Source organism: Syzygium oleosum, unplaced genomic scaffold (genome assembly GCF_021117445.2).
Source record: "Syzygium oleosum isolate NSW1041296 unplaced genomic scaffold, Sole_v2.1 Sole_v2.01, whole genome shotgun sequence".
Lineage (NCBI taxonomy): Eukaryota > Viridiplantae > Streptophyta > Magnoliopsida > Myrtales > Myrtaceae > Syzygium > Syzygium oleosum.
Window position 1 is genome coordinate 31966479 of NW_026607485.1, and position 19644 is coordinate 31986122.

Sequence of the window (19644 nt, forward strand, 5' to 3'; positions counted from 1 at the left end):
ATCTCATCTCTTTAAAAATAAAAAAGTTAGCTGCTCCATTGGTTCCCCCAACAGTAATAAGTACTTCACGTGGCTTCCAGGAAATGGCATTAATCAATGAGTTTTTATCTCTCTTTTCTTTTTAATCTCTTTTGCAAGACTACTACAAAATATATATATATATATATATATATATATATATATATATCGTTTTGAGTTTATTTTTGTCTTTTTCTTATACGCACATTAAAGATGCACAAGCGAATGAAATTAGGATTCGTCGTACCATTTTGGGTTGACAAGTAGCCACTATGGAAAGTAGGATAAAAAAGCATCCAAGAAAATAAAATTTGATAAATTATACTTCACTTGCATTAACTCAATCCTCACGATGTATCTCTGTTTTTTAGCAAAATTTCAAGTGAATATTTGCTCATCACTTTGATTACACTTCGAATTTTCCGAGGTGGAAATACGCTTGAAAGTACAACAATTTGGTGTTAAAAGTTGTTCCATTAAATCTATAATGAACGCATTAAATTAGGACAATAGATTTAAAGGAGTTGTTCCATACTTATGGGCACGAAGAAAACTATTTTTGGAAGCTAAAATTCACGTGAATTTTGATATGCCTTTCATGCAAAAAGGATGGTGCTTCCATTTATTTATATTGTTTGCTAAATTAGTCTGCCAATGTCATGCTGCACTTACTAGAGATAAATCAATATACAATGGGAATGAAGAAATCCAAAATGAATGAGGAGGCCTTTTGGGTAACTCGAGAGGATAGCTTTGACATGTAAATCGATTGTAGTGTCCTACACAAGATGTATTAGTTATGCAAGTATGCTGATGCTTGTGCTGATTTGAGAAAAAGGGTTTTGATCTATAAGTATGTCTTCACCCACAATTGGTACATTACAATTTTTTATGCATTGGGCGTACTATTTGAAAATTGGATAAGGATTACCTTTAAATATAGATCAAACTTTTTTTTTCTCAGTTAAAAATAATGCGGTCGGTTCTAACGTACAAATTAAAAGTAACGATAAACTTTCTAGAAGAACGCCTCTGATTACTTGGTACAGCAATAGCTCATTTTCAATGGATGCTTTTTTGGAATTCATTTTGCTTAGTAATTTTATTCCCTGTCAAAGTCTAAGTCACCATCAAAAGATTAGATTACATTGCACGAGAATTTGTAAGAAAGACTTCGTCTAAGTGCGAGAGGACACAGTTCATTCAGATTATTTAGTCCTAAAGGATTTCCGGCGTTTGCACTTTAATAAAGAATGGCACTTCAAAAGTGCAAACTTTAATAAAGAATGGCACTTCAAAAGTGCAAAGTGTCCGCCAACGTTGGATGTGATAGGAATTGCATCTCGAGTTTTGCTTATTTTGATACTGTCTAAATCAATGTCAAATATGAGATTAAGAACATTGCTAATGTTAATTGAGCGCACACTAATTACACCGATCATTATGATTACCATGTGATTATATCATAAGCCGTCATCGATGGGAAAATCGATAAGTAACTTGATTTAATTCAATTTTATCGAGTCTTGGTCGACCACATGTCGAGAACTTCCCAAATACAAAGAAAATTTCTTAGATTCCTAGCCTGCTTCCTAGGATCCAAGATTGATAAGCTTTTGAAGAAATTTGATGAATTAGCGAGTTTTAAAGTTTTTGAAAATATTTTTCCTATAACCCACCACGCTCGAGCCATGCCTGTCCATGTATGAATGGGACAAAATACTAGGTAGTCTCGATTTTCCATGTCATCTTTAGGCCACTTCACTCATTAATTGTTACGTGTTCAAATGGGGTTCACATTTCATTTTTGTTCTCTCCTTCGTTACCTCCCTGCCTCTCTCCTCGGTTACTCTTTTTTTTTTTTTTTGTAACTCTTTCACTCTTTTCCTGTTTCTGTGCAATGCCTATTTCCCATTGAACCACCACCACCCACACCAACCTCGCTTCGATACAACTACAAAGATGCTCTTACCAAGTCCATCCTCTTCTTTGAAGGCTAGAAATATGGGAAGCTCCCTCCCAGCGAGAGGGTCACTTGAGGAGAGACTTCAGATTTGGAAGTTAAAAGGAAAGGTAGTCGGCGGTGGGCACGGCGGCCATGATGCGGTGGTGGGCTCGAGGATGAGGTTGCAGTGGACTCAGATTGGTTCCTTTATTTTTCCTTTCGATATTTGAGCTCGCAGTAGTTGCCCATCGTGGCCTCTCGTACACGGCCGTCGGAATCTTAACCTCGCCGATTGTTGTCACGCACTAGGCGGTCGTGGCTAGATCTGAACTGGATTCTACGTCAAAGTTGGACAGCTTCATTCATAGTGTGGCGCATAAGGAAGAAGAGGAAAAGAGTAATGGTGGAGAGGGAGGGTCTAATGGAGGAGAGAAAAATATGAAAATTGGGCCCGGACACGTGACGATTAGTGAGTGAAGTGGCCTATGGCTAACTTGAAAAACCGAGAATACCCAATATTTTCAAATGGACCTGAAGTCGACCCACCTAGTATAAGCCTTGATGAAGCCTATTTCAAACCCCCACAGAGAGTTTATTCTCCCATTTCAATGCCAAGCCCAGCTCGATGCTTGGAATTCGAAACATAATGGCATGATATTAAGATGGTCGGATCAAGGAAATCTATTAAGTCCAACTTGTGGGCATCACAAGACAACTTCTCTAGCAAGCAAAAAGAGAATAATTCTGAATGAAAAGATACAGCTAGTCTTTGAAGTAAGCTTCCAAGACATTGCCGGTTTTGGACTTTTGTCCAACATCCACCATCCCTAACCTTCAAGTAGTTCTATTGGTTTCCTGAACTTTCTGCAATGCACAATTTAAGTAATATAACTTTTATGGACTTGGGTTTAAGAAATAAATATAATGAGATGAAATAACTCATTTCGATAAATCCAATCGATTCCCATTAAAGCCGAAAACTCAATCGATTCCCATTTAGTTGACAGATCGAGAAATTCGGCAAATCCAATCTTCAGCGACTATTCTCATAAAGCATAAGCAGGATACACTTCCGAAGTATTCTATTACACCTCTACGCGACATTAACTGCCCAGCTACCTTAATAGAATGAAAAGTAAACATACTTGATAAATTTGGATGACACGATATCATCTAAGGATGACACTAATTTTATCGAAGATTTTATCATCAATTTCGCGGGCATTTGTTAACTAACTAAAGAAAGATTAGTGCAATTTTTATTGAGTATCATCGTCACGGATCATCAATATTTTGAAAATCGCATATTTCCCTCTATGAGCTCGACAGAATTCTTCGGGTAAATTTGGAAATTTTTTCCCCTGAAAAAGCTAAAATAAAAGAATGCAAAAAGGAGAGGTCATCATTGACTTTGGACCGACCACCCACCATAACCCTGATTTCTATAAGCCCCCGTGACTCTCTCTCCAAAAATATCCGAAGACTTAACTCGGAAGGCACCGCGCTCTCTCCAGCGCGCCTCCTCCCCCCCCCCAAACGCCCCCGTCCGACGGGGTAGGGGCCGCGCTCCGCCGTCTCTCCACCATGTCGGGTGCCCGCGCGCCGCCGCCGCCGCCGCCGGACGAACTATCGTTCCTGGCCACGCCGCATCCAACTCTCCTGGCGGGACGCTCGTCGTCCCTGTACAAGCAGCGATCGTGGTCGCCGGACATGTGCCGCGAGGAGGCGTGGCTCCGCCGCAAGGGGAACAGCAAGAACCGCCGCCTCCGCAGCAGGAGCGTCACGGACGACGACCTCGACGAGCTGAAGGCGTGCATCGAGCTGGGCTTCGGGTTCGACTCGCCGGAGGCGGATCGGCACCTGTCGGACACCTTGCCGGCCCTGGAGCTCTACTACGCCGTCAATAAGCAGTACACCGGCGGCGTATCGAAGCCGGAGGCCGCGTCGCCGACCGTCCCCCGCTGTGATGCTCCTCCTCCTCCTGCTCCTCCCGTCGGAAGCCCGCAGAGCAATATATTCAGTCGCGGTAATCCTCCTCCTCTTTCACCTTTCGTCCGAACACCGATCGGCCCGGCAAAAGACTCGCCGGCCGGTCGTCACGTGCATGCGTATTGATTAGAAAGTTGGAATGTGGGAAATCTCGAGTTGCAGGCGATGACCCTCAGGTGGTGAAGACGAGGCTGAGGCAGTGGGCGCAGGTGGTGGCTTGCTCGGTGAGGCAATCGACTTGCTGAGCCCCTGGTCGGTCGGCTTAGGTCGGGTCGGGTCCGGTCGAGTCGGGATAACCCTAACCAGGGTTAAGGATTAGTTAAAACCCTCAACCTTCGTCCCTAACTAGGGTTGGATTCCACCACAAATGTGTCAAGTCAACGTCAGGAGGCGACCAAACATTCTGTTCCCCAACTTGGTAGGGAAATGATTCCTCCCGCCCACTCTTGTTTGGTTGGCATTATCATTACAAGAATGAAAGGGAAAGAAACATTGGATTTAGCTGGGAACCAACTTTGGGGGCACTTTTGGGGTGGGGGGAATTGACTTTTCCTTTCTCTTGCGAAGTGATGATTTGATTCGCATAACCGCGTCTTCTGTCCTGATTATGATTGTAGTAGTGTTTTAAATAGCTTTCTTCTGAGGATGATTAGGGTCTATACGTTGTGTTTGGGGGGGGCTAGAATGAACAGTCTTGAAGAGACTCTTAACAAAACATAAGATGAGAGAGCACAGAACACGAGAATAGTTAACAAAACAATCGGGTTGATATGTGTGCATGGCTAGATTTGATGGCTCTCGCATGAGACTCGGCGTGATGTTCTATGTGTGATTCATATGCATGAGGTGTATTTTGTGCCAGTCAGTGAGATTTCCGGTGAAAACTGATCCTTTTTATGGTCTGAACATGGTTTGGACGAAGTACAAAGAAAAACAGATTGCATTGAAATGGAGAGCACAGTGAACGGGAATACATGAAAAACGATACTTACATGAAAATGTGAAGTGCGGCAGCCGGAATGTAGGTGGAAAAGCAGTCATAGGAGTCTCGGAGATTACGTGTTGACTAGAACGTCTCCTCTGCTCTTCATCCGTCAAAGAAGCCTTACGAATTCCAGGAATTTGCTGAATGGCCGCTTCCTCTACGTTCCTAAAGGTCTTTGCAGGACTCACTTTCGTCCTTACGTGCGCAAGGAAGCTTCCCACGTTTGGAATTACTTCTCCAGACGCGGGATCAGTTGTTTCCACCCTCTGTCGTCCATCCAATCTTATTACCCTTTCTCTTGTGAGATCGCGACATGAGACCCTTCAATTTTGATCCTTTAACACGCCCAATTTAAATCTTCCAAAGCCTGATCGACACCTAATTCATTTGTTCTCCCTCTCTCTCGCCTCTTTCTCCTCCTCCACCCTCAGCCGTCTACAGGTCAGGTGGCTATCACCTTCGCCGCCGGCGAAGTAGCTTTCTCAATATCTCAACGTGAAAGCCATGGCCCATTGGGCCACTTCGTTTCGACAACTCGATACTTTGGCAATACTCAAAATCAAGGGGAAAATTACTAAACAATTCTAAATCTATTGCAATTATGTCAATTCAGTCATAAATCCTTTTTTTTTGTGCCAATTTAACCCTAAACATTTTGCATTTATATCAATTCAGTCCATCTAGCCAATTTGGCCGACCGGCACTGATATGAACCCTAACCGTCCAACCAACATTGACGTGGTAATTTTTAAATATATATTTTATATTATTCGAATTTATTTATTTCTTTCTTTTTTTCTTTTCTTTCCATTTCTTTTTTTTTCCCTCCCTTCATCTTCAACCTCTAGCCGGTTGTCGGTTTTGGCGACTGGCCAGAGGTGGGGATCGGCAAGGTCAGCCCCGTCAACTGTTGGCAAGGCTCATCCTCGTTGCCGCTGGCAAGGCTTGAACTCATCAACAACTGGCGAGGTCGAGCCTCGCCGTCACCAGGGGCGAGCAAGGCCAACCTCGTCGATCCCCGCCTCTGGCCGATCAATAATAAAAATTACCACGTCAGTGTTGGCTGGATGGCTGGCACCGGTCAATGTCGATCGGCCAAAATTGGCAAGATGAACTGAATTAGCACAAACGCAAAAAGTTTAGGACTCAATTGGCGCAAAAAAAAAAGTTTAAGATATTTTTTTGTTGGGAAACAAAAAGTTTTAAGATGAATTGGCATAATTGCAATAGGTTTAGGTTGAGGTGGCCATGATTCGGAACCGACCGGTTCCGGTTCGTGGCCAAGTGTGAACCGGAACCGGCTGGTTCCGGGCCGGTTCCGGGCCGGTTCCGGTTCCGGGCCGGTTCCTATTTTTTTCTGTTTTTTTTCTTTTCCTTTTCCTTTTCTTTTTTTTTTCTTCCTCCGCGGCCGGCCATAGCCGAGGCCGGCGTGGAGGTCGCCGGCCTCTAGGCGAGGCGGCCCTCGCCGGCGTCGGGCGAGGTCGACCCTCGCCTGGGCTGGGCGAGGCCGGCATTGCTCGACGCTGGCGAGGTTGAGCCTCGCCAGGGGCGGCCTCGCCCGACGCCGGCGAGGTCGAGCCTCGCCCGGTTGCGGGCGAGGCCGAGCCTTCCGGCGTCGGGCGAGGCCGGCCTCGCCCGGCCCGAGGCCGGCCTCGCCCGGACGCTCGCGAGGTCGAGCCTCGCCGATTGCGAGGCGAGGCCGAGCCTCGCCTCGCCGGCGTCCGGGCGAGGCACGCTGCCTCGCCGAGCCTAGGCGAGGGCCGGCCTCGCCGACGCCGGCGAGGTCGAGCCTCGCCGGTTGCGAGGCGAGGCGAGCCTCGCTCGCCGGCGTCGGGCGAGGCCGGCCTCGCCCGGCCCGGGCGAGGGCCGCCCTCGCCGGACGCCGGCGAGGCCGCCCTCGCCGACGCCGGCGAGGCCGCCCTCTCCCGACGCCGGCGAGGGCCCCTCGCCCGGCCGCCGGCGACCTCCGCGCGGCACCGGCCATGGCCGGCCGCGGAGGAAGAAAAAAATTAAAATATAAATTATAATTTTAAAAAACGAAACAAGGAAAAAGACAAAAGAGAAAAAGGAAAAACAGAAAAGGAAAAGGAAAAGAAAAAGAAGAAAAACAGAAATGAAAATAAAAAAAATTAAAAAAATACTATTCTTGTGATAGAACATTATTCAATATAAATTGTGATTAAAATGTAAAATGTACCACCGCCCTCAGTGGCTGCGCTGGCTTCGGGCTCCCCTCCCCCCACGAAGGGTAGGAGTTCGAATCCCAGCGCTGGCGTTAGGGATTCTTAAGTGTGACGTCGTGGTGGTGGGTCCTGCGCTAGCGTCACCCCGGGTTTACCTCCTCGGCTGTCGGCCGTGCGGGGGGTTCCCGGGTTACCAAAAAAAAAAAAAAGACAAGAGAGAAAGAGAGGGCTTCAACTTAATAAATTATCATTAAGCACATTACAATTCGTTACAACGATCTTAAAAAAAAAGTAGTACAATATATATATCCTAAAATTATCCCAAAACCTAAGCATTCCGTGCGCAGGGGACCAGAGGTCACATATCGTCGGATTATATTTCGGTTTCCCTAAGCTCACGTGGGCGTATCCGGTATGAGAAACAAGAGTTCCCGAAATATTTGCCAACTCCAATAGTTCTTTTACCCTTAATCGTCACTACCCGTTCCAGTACCGATAGTGGTAGCGGTAATATCTCCGTCGTTAAAGAATTCGGATTCATTATTCCAATCTATCTCTTGTTGCCGGTATTGAGCCTTCGTCCAATCAGCAACATAAGCTTGCATCTCCACTGATTCTGGATCTAATCTTGAACGATGTTCGTTCAAAATATTACCTCCGGCACTGAATGCTTGTTCGACCGCAACTGTGGAACAAGGGGTTGAAAAAATCTGTTTTGCAATAAGAGAAAGGATTGGGTATTAGCTTGCGTGCCTCTTCCACCAATCCAAAATAAAAAAATCTGTACCACCTTCGGCTTCAGTAAACTCAAATAAAATGGTTAGATAACTCTCTAATTCAGAAATATTTCCTATTACTCCCTTTTGTTTTTTTTGTCTATGTAATAAAAGTTGGTACCCTCTACTGATTTTACCTGTACTATCATTTTGTATCTCCGTAGATTGAGAAGATCTAATATCACCTAAATTATATTTAGTATAAAATTCATTATATAATTCTATTACTACGTTTTTAACCTCACGTACTATGGTTGTAACATTTGTCACATCATAATGTAAACATTGATAATACGCACGCAAAAAATCATTTAAGCCATCCAATTTGCAACGCGGATAAAAAACACAAGCAACTAAATAAATCATGGGAATTTCACTATAATAATGAAGCCATTTCATTTTCATTGCAACTATAGTATGTTGTAATTCAACATCATTTTCATATTCATCAAAAGTTCCGACAATATTAGTACACTCTACTAAAAATAAATGTGTAGTAGGATAATAAACACCAGACAAAGTATAAGTTGCATCATTAAAAACCTTTAAAAGATCTAAAATTTTTTGGCAAATATGCCACTCTTGTGGGTATAAATTAATCTCAGGTATATTATTAGAAATGAATGCACATAATAAATCTTTATATGCTAAAGATTCACTAAGCAAGTGGAAGTAGTAGAATTCCAACGAGTTGGAACATCTCTTGGAAATCTTTTTGGCTTTTTGCCATTATCTCTACAAAATCTACCCCATTCTTTCATTTTTTTGGGATGTTTCCATAAAAATTGAATCGCCGTTTTTATTGGTTGAAGAAAAATATCAAGAGTTTTCAAACCATCTTGTACACATAAATTTAAAACATGACAAGCACATCTAATGTGAAAAAATTTTCCGCCAAAAGCGGGTTTACAAATATTTTCTAACTCGGCAATTGAAGCGGTATTTGCTGCGGCATTATCAAAACCAATTGAAAAAATTTTGTTAAGCAAATAATATTCTTCTAAAACTTGCCTAATTATTCTATAAATATTATTTGTCGTATGATGATCATCGAAAACTCTAAATGCAATAACTCTTTTTTGAATAGTCCACTCGTCATCTATCCAATGACATGTTATGCCCATGTAAGAATGATTTTGCCAATGATCACTCCAAATATCACTACCTATATGCACGCATCCATTAAATTGCATAAAAAAGTTTTGTAAATCATTTTTTCCATTTTTGTAAAGATCTTTAATTACTCGTTTAATTGAATTTCTAGGAACACGTTTTGCTTGTGGAGCACATGCTTTTTGTACAAATTCATTAAAACCAAATCTTTCTCCAAAATTAAATGCTAAATACTCAACGGAAATAAATTTGCCTAATTCTTCCTTATAAGTTTTTTCATTAAAACGAAATAAAGGGGAAGTGTTAGGATTGACGTACCCGGAAATTTGTTGTTGCCCGATATCGATTCCCGTTTCGGTTGGATGTTTGCTCATAAGATGTCGTTTAAATGTTCCATATCCTTGTCCACCTGTATATTTATATATTTTTCCACAATATTTACAAATTATATCATACCTTTTTTGACCGATATCAAACCTTTCCATTTTCGTGAAGTGATTCCAAATGTCAGATGTAAATTCCCATTCCGCTTCCTTTGTTGTAGATATTTCAGCAGGAGGATGAAAACTTTCTTGCGTCGGGACGCGCTCCACATCGTGAAAAATGTTGATTTCATCATCTTGAAAATCTGCATATTCACGAGGATCAAAAGAATGATGGGATTCCATTGCGATATTCTTACCTTTGCCAGTTGGCACTCGACTTCCACTTGCCATTTTTCGAATGGATTGAGAGAATTGAGCGGATTAATTGGGAGAATTAATAAAGAATTGCGTGGATTGAGAAAATTGAGAGAATTTCAGAAAATTTGAGAGAATTTCGAGTATTGAGAAAATTTGAGACTTGAGAGAAGAGAATTGGAGAGAATTTGAGAGAATTGTGTGTGTATTGTGAGAATTTGAGAGAATTTATAGGAAAAAAATAGAAGAAAATTTAGAATTAAAAAAAATAAAACATAACCGTTGCAAAATTGCAACGGTTATGTGTTTTTTTTTATTATTAAAAAAACGCCCGTTGGGGCGTAGCCGTTGCCCCAACGGGCCGCAAGGCGCAAGCCCGCAGCAGGGCCTGCACGTCTGCAGGCCCTGCTGCGGATAAATTTTTTTTTTTTTTTTTTTTTTGGGTTTGGCGGTTGGGCGTTGGCCCGTTGCATGGCAACGGGCTGCTGGCCTGCTGCCGCGCTGCAGCATGGCCTACACTGCAGCTTTTTTTTTTTTTTTTCGCAGAACCGGTTCCGGGCCGGTTCAAATTTTTCTGGAACCGGAACCGGGACCGTATGCCACGGGCCGGTTCCAGTTCCGAACCGCGGGCCCGGTCAACGGGCCGGGCCTGGGTTTGACCGGGCCGGTTCCGGGCCAAAACCGGCCCGTGGCCACCTCTAGGTTTAGGATTGTTTGGTAATTTCCCCCAAAATCAAGTAATTCTAGTGGGCTTTCTTTGCAAGCTATTGAATTGCGGCGGTTCCTTTGGACCGATTTCTCCAAAGCCCAAATCAAGCCTTATTCGTGAGAGCGCTAGTAACTAGTAAGTTCCGATCTATTGTTCCTCTAGAATAGATGCTCCCATGTACGAGAAGTACATAGTTCTCACTTCTCACCAGCTTGACTTTCTCCCCTCCTTAACATTTCTTTGAAAAAAAATTTAGAAAAATGGAGACGAAATTGTGAACAATAACTTTGTCCCTGCATCCTCCTATTCCTTTTTTTTTCCTTTGTTTTAGAAGGAGAAAATCACCACTGCAGAAAAACCTTGAGAAGAAAATTATGTTGTAGTCTAAAAAATTCAGGTGAAAGGATCACCATAATAAAGAAAACTTACATGCTATTAGAGCACGGAAGAAACTTCCTCTTTCCCATGAAATTCCTCTCGAAAAGTAATAGAGAGTGATGAGATACGCACTCCATAAATTTGGTCCTCTCAAACTCATCACAGCAAGACTAATAATTGGATACACGTTTTAATAGCATACCGCACATACTTAACGGAAGTTTAATAGCATTGACTCCGACTCATTGAAAAAGTTGAACACTCCGACGATGCAACAACCACTCATGCGCATTCTTCAATCCTAACAACTCTCTCTCTCTCTCATGTGTGAATACTTTAAGATTTTCTAGGCACATTTTTGTAGTTGGTAAAAACTGATGAAGGTGGTAATGCTTATATTCTAGTCTTTTGCCCTTTGGTGTGTTTTGCGGCCCCAACCATGAGTTGTCATGGATATCACATGTTCTCCTAGATATGAGTCAACTCATGTATAATTCCAGCAAAAAGAAGAAAAATGAAGCCTGATATGTTCGTTTTTTAAGGTAAAACAAGTCAATGTAATTTGATCTTGAAGTTTTTGAAACCTAACTGAACCAAAGTATGTATATAAAAAAACTTTTGAAGTCACTAACAAATGGTTTTACAAATATTCGACATAATATTCCTAATCCTCTGTAACTAGCTTAATAGTTTGGGGATAAATGGGTATGGTTTCATCTTTTTAGAGCTTAATTTGTTTCTCACTTTATCTTTCTTCTTTGAATGATGACTTTTTTTAAATAAAAAAGATTGTAGAGGCTCCATAGTATAATATCACTATATATAAAGTTGATGAAGATGTTGAAATTAGAATTGGTAGGACTTGGAGTGCAAGGATAAAAAGAAAGTGGTAGCAAAGGAATATTGCGAAGATGCACATTTCTTTGTAATTGTAATTGATACTCTCCACCGGTTTCATCTCATGAACAAAGAAATATTTATAGGATAGTGAATAAAACTAGACATCAAACTTCCATTAGATTCAACATCGAAGATGGAGTCTGGGTAATTGCGAAGTTTAAGGATGTTCATAACCATCCTTTCATTGATGATAGCCAAAACATCTTATATGATCGTGTTAGTACATAACATATACTAGTAAAAATGTTCTGACTTATATTGGGATGCCGGTATAAGGGCAACGAAAGCATATTCCTACTTTGGTGCTGAGGTGAGTGACTGGAGCATGTTAACTTTATGTTGGTCGATTGTCAAATTATCGTACCATCAAAGAGAAGGAACTCGATTAGTGCAAGTGATAGTTAGAGTCTCATTATCCATTTTGATTGCTTTAAATCTAATGGAAGCAATTTTTATTATCAATTTCAATTGGATAAGAACAAAGATCAACAAATTGTCTAACAATGTATGCAAGCTGGATTATGAAAGTTTTAGGAGATGTGGTGGTATATGATAGTATTTATCGTAAAAATAAGTACAATATAATACGTGCACCATTTGTTGGCTTAAATCATCATTAGGTTAATGTCTTGCATCTTCTTCGAAAGCTAGGTTTTCACGATAATTATTGGCAAAACTTCGATGTCATTGTGAAATTGAAATTGAAATGGAGAGCACTTGGAAAATTTCATGTCAGGACTGGAGCTTGGGGGACAACATATGGTTGGATAATTTGTAGGCTGTGTTTGGCCATTGTATTTTCTCAGCGAGATTTAGATCCACACAAAGAAGTGAGAGCACAAATAATGTCTTTCATGAAGGGCACCAGGCGGAAGCGAAAGAGAGAAGCTCCTCATGCATGGGCACCATCGCCTCATGCGAGGTACGACGCTTGTTTTTTATATTTTTGGTCTGTCCTATCTCTAATTCTCTTCGCTCTCTGATTTTTGCTCCGTCTCTTGTAGAGCGCGGGAGTCGAACCCTGTACTTGCAATACTAGCATCCCCACCTCCACCCCCATCCCCATCCCCATCCCCAATCCCTTTTTCAGCAGAGCCGCATGCCTATTGGCGAGGTACGATGCTTGTTTAATGGGACAAAAATGCTTCCTTCAATTCTTTTCCGTAGCCCGTTAAAGCCCGCAATACGATTGCCTTATGGGCCGAGACAGTCGTGTATTGGGCCTTAATGGGCCCCCTTCGCTCGCTCCGGAATCCGGATCCGGAAACGTCCGAACGCGTTTTCGGCGTCATCACCAATCCCATTCAACGGCCATCTCGAAGGTCCTCTTCCTTCTCGAGTTTTCCCTTCGCCACGAAGCGTTCTCCGATCTCTCCGATCGCGGTTTTCCGAGCTCCGACGAAGCTAGCCGGATCGTCGTCCGACCGGAGAGACGAAGCCATGGTGAGTCCCCCTTCCTGCTAATGGGAACCAAAAATCTCGTCCGGTTCTCCGATGTTGTCGCTTTTTGGTGTTCGAGTCCGTTTGTTTTTTGTCCCCTTCGAATTGGTGAATCGTGGGGGAACTGTCGGCGACGTTGTCCCGGGGGGGTTTGCGTCTGGGGGAATTGCTTCGTTTCGTCGATCGCTGTACTGTGCTGTGGATCCGTGTGCGTGGTCGAGGTGTTATGTCTTGTCGGAGTTGCGGTGGAGAGATATCGAGGGCAATTCTTGAAATGCGCCCGATTCATCGAATTGTTTCGGTGATTCGTGGCTACGTAGCGGTGGAACGTAGTGGGTAGGATTCGAATCGTCCCAATTTAGGCTAAGAGATGGTCTTGTAAGGCGCACTGCGGTTCCCATTTTGCCTCTCGATTTGGGAGTAACTGGCTAATAGAGGAGATCTGCGGGGCGAGGAGATTCGCTTAAGCAATCTGAACATATAGGAAGATCTCCTAGGCTGTTTGTTTTCCTTGCAGAACTGAGTTCTCACTCTTTCTTCCATTTGCACTGTGTCATTTGTGAGGGTTAAATTTCGTTGAGTTGAGTTGAGTTGAGTTGAGAGAATGTTTGCTAAGTTCTTCTTGGTTGAACTCTTTACATGTTTCGTTCCTGAATCCCTTATCCGTAATTTTAGGCTTTGGTTGGCTTTCAACTGCACATGAACGTCACAACAAAGACACCTCTATTCCACCTGTTTTGGAGACATTAAGGGCATGTATGTTTATGCCTTTTGCTTTCTTGCAAAAATTCTTTCCCCGTCCTCCCCTACCATGTTGGGTTTTCATCCGCCCCTTATTCCACATTCCCATACTGCTTCAGGACGATTTAGTCACAGGGAGTGTTACCCAAATTTAAAAAAAAATTATGAAAAGATTATATGTTTTTCTACTTGTCATATTTTTATATTTTGAAATATTAGGTGTTACGGGTTAAGGAAAAGTTTAAAGTGCGTTTGTCGTAAGGTTCGGATTAAGCAAAATGTAGAAAGTAAAGTCTATCCAAACTCACCCTAAAATTATAACGAAGAAATTACTAATTGTCCTTGGAAGTAAAAAACTTGGCATGGCTTTTCATCCATTTTTCTAGTAAAAGGAAATCTCTTGGCATGCTCTTTGAAGTTATTGATCCCTAAAAAATGCATGAAAACTCGAGTGCATGGCTTACTTGCTGTTTCTTTGATTTCTAATGTTGCTGTGCCCACAAAACACAGCATGACATGATTGAGGAGCACATGAAGGATTCATTGAAGATGAGTGAGGGTTCTAGTGTCTAAATTCTTGAGTTTAAGACAATTATACAGCTCAACTAATAATTTAACAGCTATTGTGTCACATGATGGATGTGTTACGTCTGTAGATTTCATGATTGTGAGATTCTATTTTACTGTTTCAACAGACGGGTCTTCATAGAGGAGCCTCTAGGAAAGACAAACATAGAGGGAGGCATTTAACTCAACAGAAGAGGCTAGAGATCAGAGAAGCATTTGAACTTTTTGATACTGATGGTTCAGGTATCAAGATAACTTTCTGCTTGAGTACAGAGGATTTGTCTTGTTGACTTTTTCACTGGGTAATCATATTAACATTTCTGTCCAGGCACTATCGATGCGAAAGAGTTGAATGTTGCAATGAGGTAATGAGCTAAGGTTGCTTTTACAAATACTTCCACATTTGATATTAAAAAATATAACTAAACTGATCTTCCAACAGGGCGCTTGGATTTGAGATGACAGAGGAGGTAATTTCTATCCTTGCATGCATTTTCTGAATTTCTCTTAGTACATTCCAGGTCATGCCACATGCAGAAACTATATGCAGTTCGGGTGTTATGCTAAGGCACAACAGATTTTGTTTCCATTGACTCATTCATTTAACTGAACTGTAGCCAAAAAGATGCTCTAGGCCATTGTTTGACACTGTATCATACCTTGTCAACCAAGTAGTCGAAACCATGTAAAAAGGGGAAAGTTCACTGGGAAAGTTGGAGAAGAACTTCACCGTGCTAAAGTGTCCATATACTGTGTGTGTATATATATATATATATTTTGACTGTAATGCATGAAAGAAAGTTGGTCTGAGGAAAGAATGACTTTATTGACTTTCTTAGATACTTCTGTGAGCACACGATGTCACACGGCATGAAGTTTAAATGGTGAAGTTAATCCTGAACAGCGGAAGCAAAGTTTATGTTGTTTGTCCTTCTGTTATTTCTAGTTCTGTTATTTTCAGTACTATTGGAATAATATTCACGATATTTGTGATTCAAGTTCTTGAGTACGGGATATAGGCCTTGTCTATTCCACTTAGTTTTGCTGCATTAACCAAGATTGGATGTGAAATTACTGGGGTGAGTTTAGATCGCTGCATCGGTAATTCGATGGATAGAGCTGCTTTTCATGGCTTTGCACCTTATTGTCGGTTCACCTCTGTGTAAAGCAAATTTTTGGCAATAGAGAACACACTAATTTGGCAATGAAGTTACGCTCTTTTTTTTTTTGCCCCTCTGCTGTTGCGTTCCGTGGTTTCCTGCACACACCAATAAGAAGTCCCATGTTAGCACAAGTGCCTCTTTAAACTGACATATGATCGGTTAGACAATATCCTTTAGAGCGGGTTTCTCTTTTGTGGTTATAATGGGATATGACTTCTGCGGATCATTGAATGCCTGAATAATACATTATTTCTTGTCATTGCAGCAAATCAATCAAATGATTGCCGATGTAGACAAGGATGGAAGTGGTTCAATTGATTATGATGAATTTGAGCATATGATGACTGCCAAAATTGGAGAAAGGGACATGAAGGAGGAGCTCACGAAAGCTTTCCGCCTTATTGACCAAGATAACAATGTGAGCTTCTGGGTTTTTGGATTAGAACATTGTATTGTGATCATCTCTTTGTTCTGATTCCATGTGTTCACTCGGAGATCAGGGAAAAATATCTTTTCAAGATATTAAGAGAATTTCAAAGGAGCTGGGTGAACAATTCACAGACAGAGAGATTGAGGAGATGATTGAGGAGGCGGACCGGGATCGTAAGTTCAATGCTTCCATAGTTTGTTTTTAACTAGTCCATTCTACAATTATGCCTGTCAGTTTTGACATTGAATATCAGATTTTTCTCCCTATCTGTGGTTTGAGATTTGGTACATATTGAATAATCTGAAGTGCAAAGCTTTCATCAACTTCAAATGCAGTAAAATCACAATAAAATTATTGTTGGTCTCATGTAGTGCATAACAATGAACCAAAACATGCTTTAAACAGATACAGGGTAGGCTGGTTCAGTTTTCTTTAAGCTACTATCCTGTCAAGGATCCAGACAAATTATGTGGTGATTCCTCTTCAAAAACATCCAAAATTGATGCCTAGGGATGAGTGGTGTTTGTTTTCTATTGTTGTTAATGTTTGAACATTGCTAGGTTTTTCTGGGTGTTGTGATACTCCACTGACTCCCCACTTTTTCAGGGATCATTAAAGGTGTGTTAGAAGATGCAAATAGTTACTAGTCAGATTCGGTACTTTGGCCTTATAGATATGCTTTGATTTTATGTTAAACAAGCCAGATACCTGAGAACATTGGGTTGGTGGCCCTATATCCTATCAAAACGCTGAATAAGAAGGCAGCTCTATGTGCATCATTCTCTAAACAAGAGATTGTACAGGGGAAATCTGAAGGATAAAGTTTGCAGCCTTAGGCTTTTCAGGATAACGAGAAAAACTTGTGCATGCCACTTGTATACAGACAGAAGAAACAGGGTTTTGGATATTGGGAATTCCTCAATACTACTGTCCTTGTAATTCTTCACGGAGTCGAGGGCTGTTCCATTCCATCACTTTTTGCTTCTTTTATGCTTGTATTTTTCTGCAGTCCAAACAAGAAGCTTATCCCTCACACTGCTCTTTTATCTCCCAAAACATGCAGACGACCGTGAAGTCGATATGGACGAGTTCTTTCGGATGATGAGGAGGACAACATTAGGCTACTAGTGCTTCCAGTTTGTGAACCTCTACATGAGCTGAAGGTTTCCTACTTAGAGTGATGGATGTGTGGCATTCTCTGTGTGTGATCTGTTTGTACATACAGTGCACATAAGAAAGGACTACTGTGGCATGAGACCTGCTAGATTGATACTTCTATCTTGTATTTTTGGCAAAACCTACCTCTGTCACAGCCTCTTTATGTCGTGCATTGAAGATTATGCCGTGTCTGGTGTTTAAGTAGAACAGTTTCCTAGTTATGTATGCTTCATATAAACATCTGGATTCACATCTGCTATCCTACTTGCATGTTGTTTCGAGGAAAGAATTTGACAGGATTCCTGCACTTTTCCGACCTTAACAGAGACTGCATAAACTGGTAGCTCTGCATTATCTGTTCTGGGCTACTTTGCTCATTGCTCGCATTTCAGTCCATTTCTATTGCATTGTTTGAAACTTGGCCTGCTCGAAAATCATTCTTCGGGAAACATTAGGCGAAGTGAATTGAGGTTGGAAAATAAAAGCAAGAAACTGACGTGACTGGAGAGTGTGGCAAGGTTGGGGTTTGCTTGGAGGTAGCACTGGTTACTTCTTGGCATGACTTTCCTATCCACGTTCTCCCTCTCGTTTTCAACGTGTTTCCTTCTCACTCTCTCTTGGTTTTTGCTTGCCAGGCTCCATATTGGCTTCTTTCTTGCTTCCGAACTGTTGTTAATTGTGGTCGTCTAAAATTATTATAGTTCTATTGCGTGAGGAACTTTTTACGATGTGTGTAAGAAAGACAGTTTATGACGCGAGACTATGTGATTTATGGGGGTTTGTGCGAATGATGGTTTCTGAAATTTAAGAATATTATGTGTGAATTCACTAGTAAACGTTATGTTTTAAATTTTGGGATGTCACGATCAAGCGCTTTTTTTTTTATTTTTAAAATACTACTTTCTCCCATGAAAAGATTGTTGCAAATATCTCAATTATAGATTGATTGCTGTCCCAATGATTCGTTTTTATAAGACTCATGGACTAATACGTTCTGTTAAACAGCTCGAATCGATTTGGTGCATGTAAATTTCGGTTCAAGAACTCTATAGGGTTGGCGTAGTTGGTCGGGGAATTGGAGAGTCGGCTAAGAAAGAAATTGAAGGTCTCCCGTTCAAATGCCACCTATTGTGTGCAAAATTATTCCGTTTTGGAGTGAGTTTCATGGATTAAACACTTGGACTTTATTGCCAAAAAAAAATCTAAACATATTGTATGGCGGTCAATTCAGTAATAAATTGTTCAATATGGTCAATTTAGTTCTAATTTTGCAACGATTCAAAATAGTCATTTCCATCGATTTTTGTTGGAAATCGCTAATGTGGCTGGACAGTTGGTGCATCCGATGCTAATGTAGATAATTTTTACAATTTTTTTCCCTTTTTTTTGTTTCTTTTTAGTTTTTTTCCCCTTTTCTTTTCCCTTTCGCCTATGGCCAGTCTCCACCAATCTTGAAAATGGCGAGTGACTACTGCAGGCGAGGGCCACACTTGCCACCGTGGGCCGGCGAGGAATGTCGTGACCCTCACAAGCCATCAGCCACAGGCGAAAAGGGAAGAAAGAAAGGAAATTTAGAAATTAAAAGAATTTCGAAAAAAAAAATCGTGCACGTCACCGCCAGTCGTGCTACGTAGATGTCCGACGCTCACATTAGACGGCCGGCGCCGATGATCGGCGTCCACATTAGCGATTTCCGGCTATAATTGGCCGGGATGATTATATAAAAAAAATCATCAAAAAATTTAAAATTAAATTAATCAAATTGAAAAGTTGGGGATCGAAATGGTTGTTGAGGACTTTTACCACTTTACTTTACGGGTGATTTGGCGTTTTTATGATGTTTCATAAGGCTCCAAACAATTGATGGTTTTGTATTTGGTGCTTCTTCTTTGGTTATGAAAAAGAAACAAAAGGAATTGTGTGGAGACAAGGGTTTTTGGTTTTCCCAGAGTCCCAGGTTGTTGACCAAGGCTGCGAATGATAACCATTCTGTTTCAGAAATCAATTTCTGACCAGAAATTGATTTTTCTATTTCTGTTTCTGGAGGAGTTTCTAAGCTAAAAAACATGTTTGATAATGACACAAAATTTCTATTTCAGAAACAGAAATTTGTTTGATAACGGCACAAAATTTCTCCTTCTCATGTGGCTGGCGAGTGGACGGCGGGCGGCGGACAATCGCTTCATTTCTTTTAGAAATAGAATAAAAAAATTAGAAAATCTGGAAAATTCCTAAAAATCTAAAAAAAATTCAGAAAATCCATAAAATTTTCCAGAAAATAAAAAAAAGTCAGATTTCGGCAAAATAGGAAATTTGTTCATTTTTTCCAAAAAAAATCAAAAATTTCAAAATTTCACATAATGGCTTAGAATACCTATGGCCACCCACTTTGAGTGAAATTTAAATTTTTTGAAGTGCCCAAAAAAAATCAAAAAATAAAAAATTTCAAAACTTCACAGAATGGCTTAG

At 41.3% G+C, this 19644-nt stretch overlaps 2 protein-coding genes across 2 annotated transcripts; both read left to right on the plus strand.

Moving 5' to 3' along the window:
- Positions 1-3422: 3422 nt before the first annotated feature.
- LOC115692533 (uncharacterized) lies at positions 3423-4213 on the plus strand. The gene is made up of 2 exons (XM_030619412.2): positions 3423-3989; positions 4115-4213. Exons 1-2 carry the CDS (start codon positions 3548-3550, stop codon positions 4195-4197), a joined length of 525 nt encoding a protein of 174 aa, XP_030475272.2. The 5' UTR covers positions 3423-3547; the 3' UTR covers positions 4198-4213.
- An 8719-nt stretch (positions 4214-12932) lies between these two features.
- LOC115687848 (caltractin) lies at positions 12933-17561 on the plus strand. The gene is made up of 7 exons (XM_056320311.1): positions 12933-13119; positions 14553-14667; positions 14753-14789; positions 14867-14894; positions 15853-16005; positions 16088-16190; positions 17081-17561. The coding sequence occupies exons 1-7, from the start codon at positions 13117-13119 to the stop codon at positions 17143-17145; spliced, it is 504 nt and encodes a 167-aa protein (XP_056176286.1). The 5' UTR covers positions 12933-13116; the 3' UTR covers positions 17146-17561.
- The last annotated feature ends 2083 nt before the right edge of the window (positions 17562-19644 follow it).

What these genes read in the sequence shown, in the direction of transcription:
- LOC115692533 (XM_030619412.2), top strand. Translation starts at nt 3,548, where the DNA reads ATGTCGGGTGCCCGCGCGCCGCCGCCGCCGCCGCCGGACGAACTATCG. An exon ending in GAGCAATATATTCAGTCGCG is followed by an intron (nt 3,990 to 4,114) that starts GTAATCCTCCTC and finishes CTCGAGTTGCAG; the next exon opens with GCGATGACCCTCAGGTGGTG.
- LOC115687848 (XM_056320311.1), top strand. An exon ending in TTTTGATACTGATGGTTCAG is followed by an intron (nt 14,668 to 14,752) that starts GTATCAAGATAA and finishes ATTTCTGTCCAG; the next exon opens with GCACTATCGATGCGAAAGAG. An exon ending in TTATTGACCAAGATAACAAT is followed by an intron (nt 16,006 to 16,087) that starts GTGAGCTTCTGG and finishes CTCGGAGATCAG; the next exon opens with GGAAAAATATCTTTTCAAGA.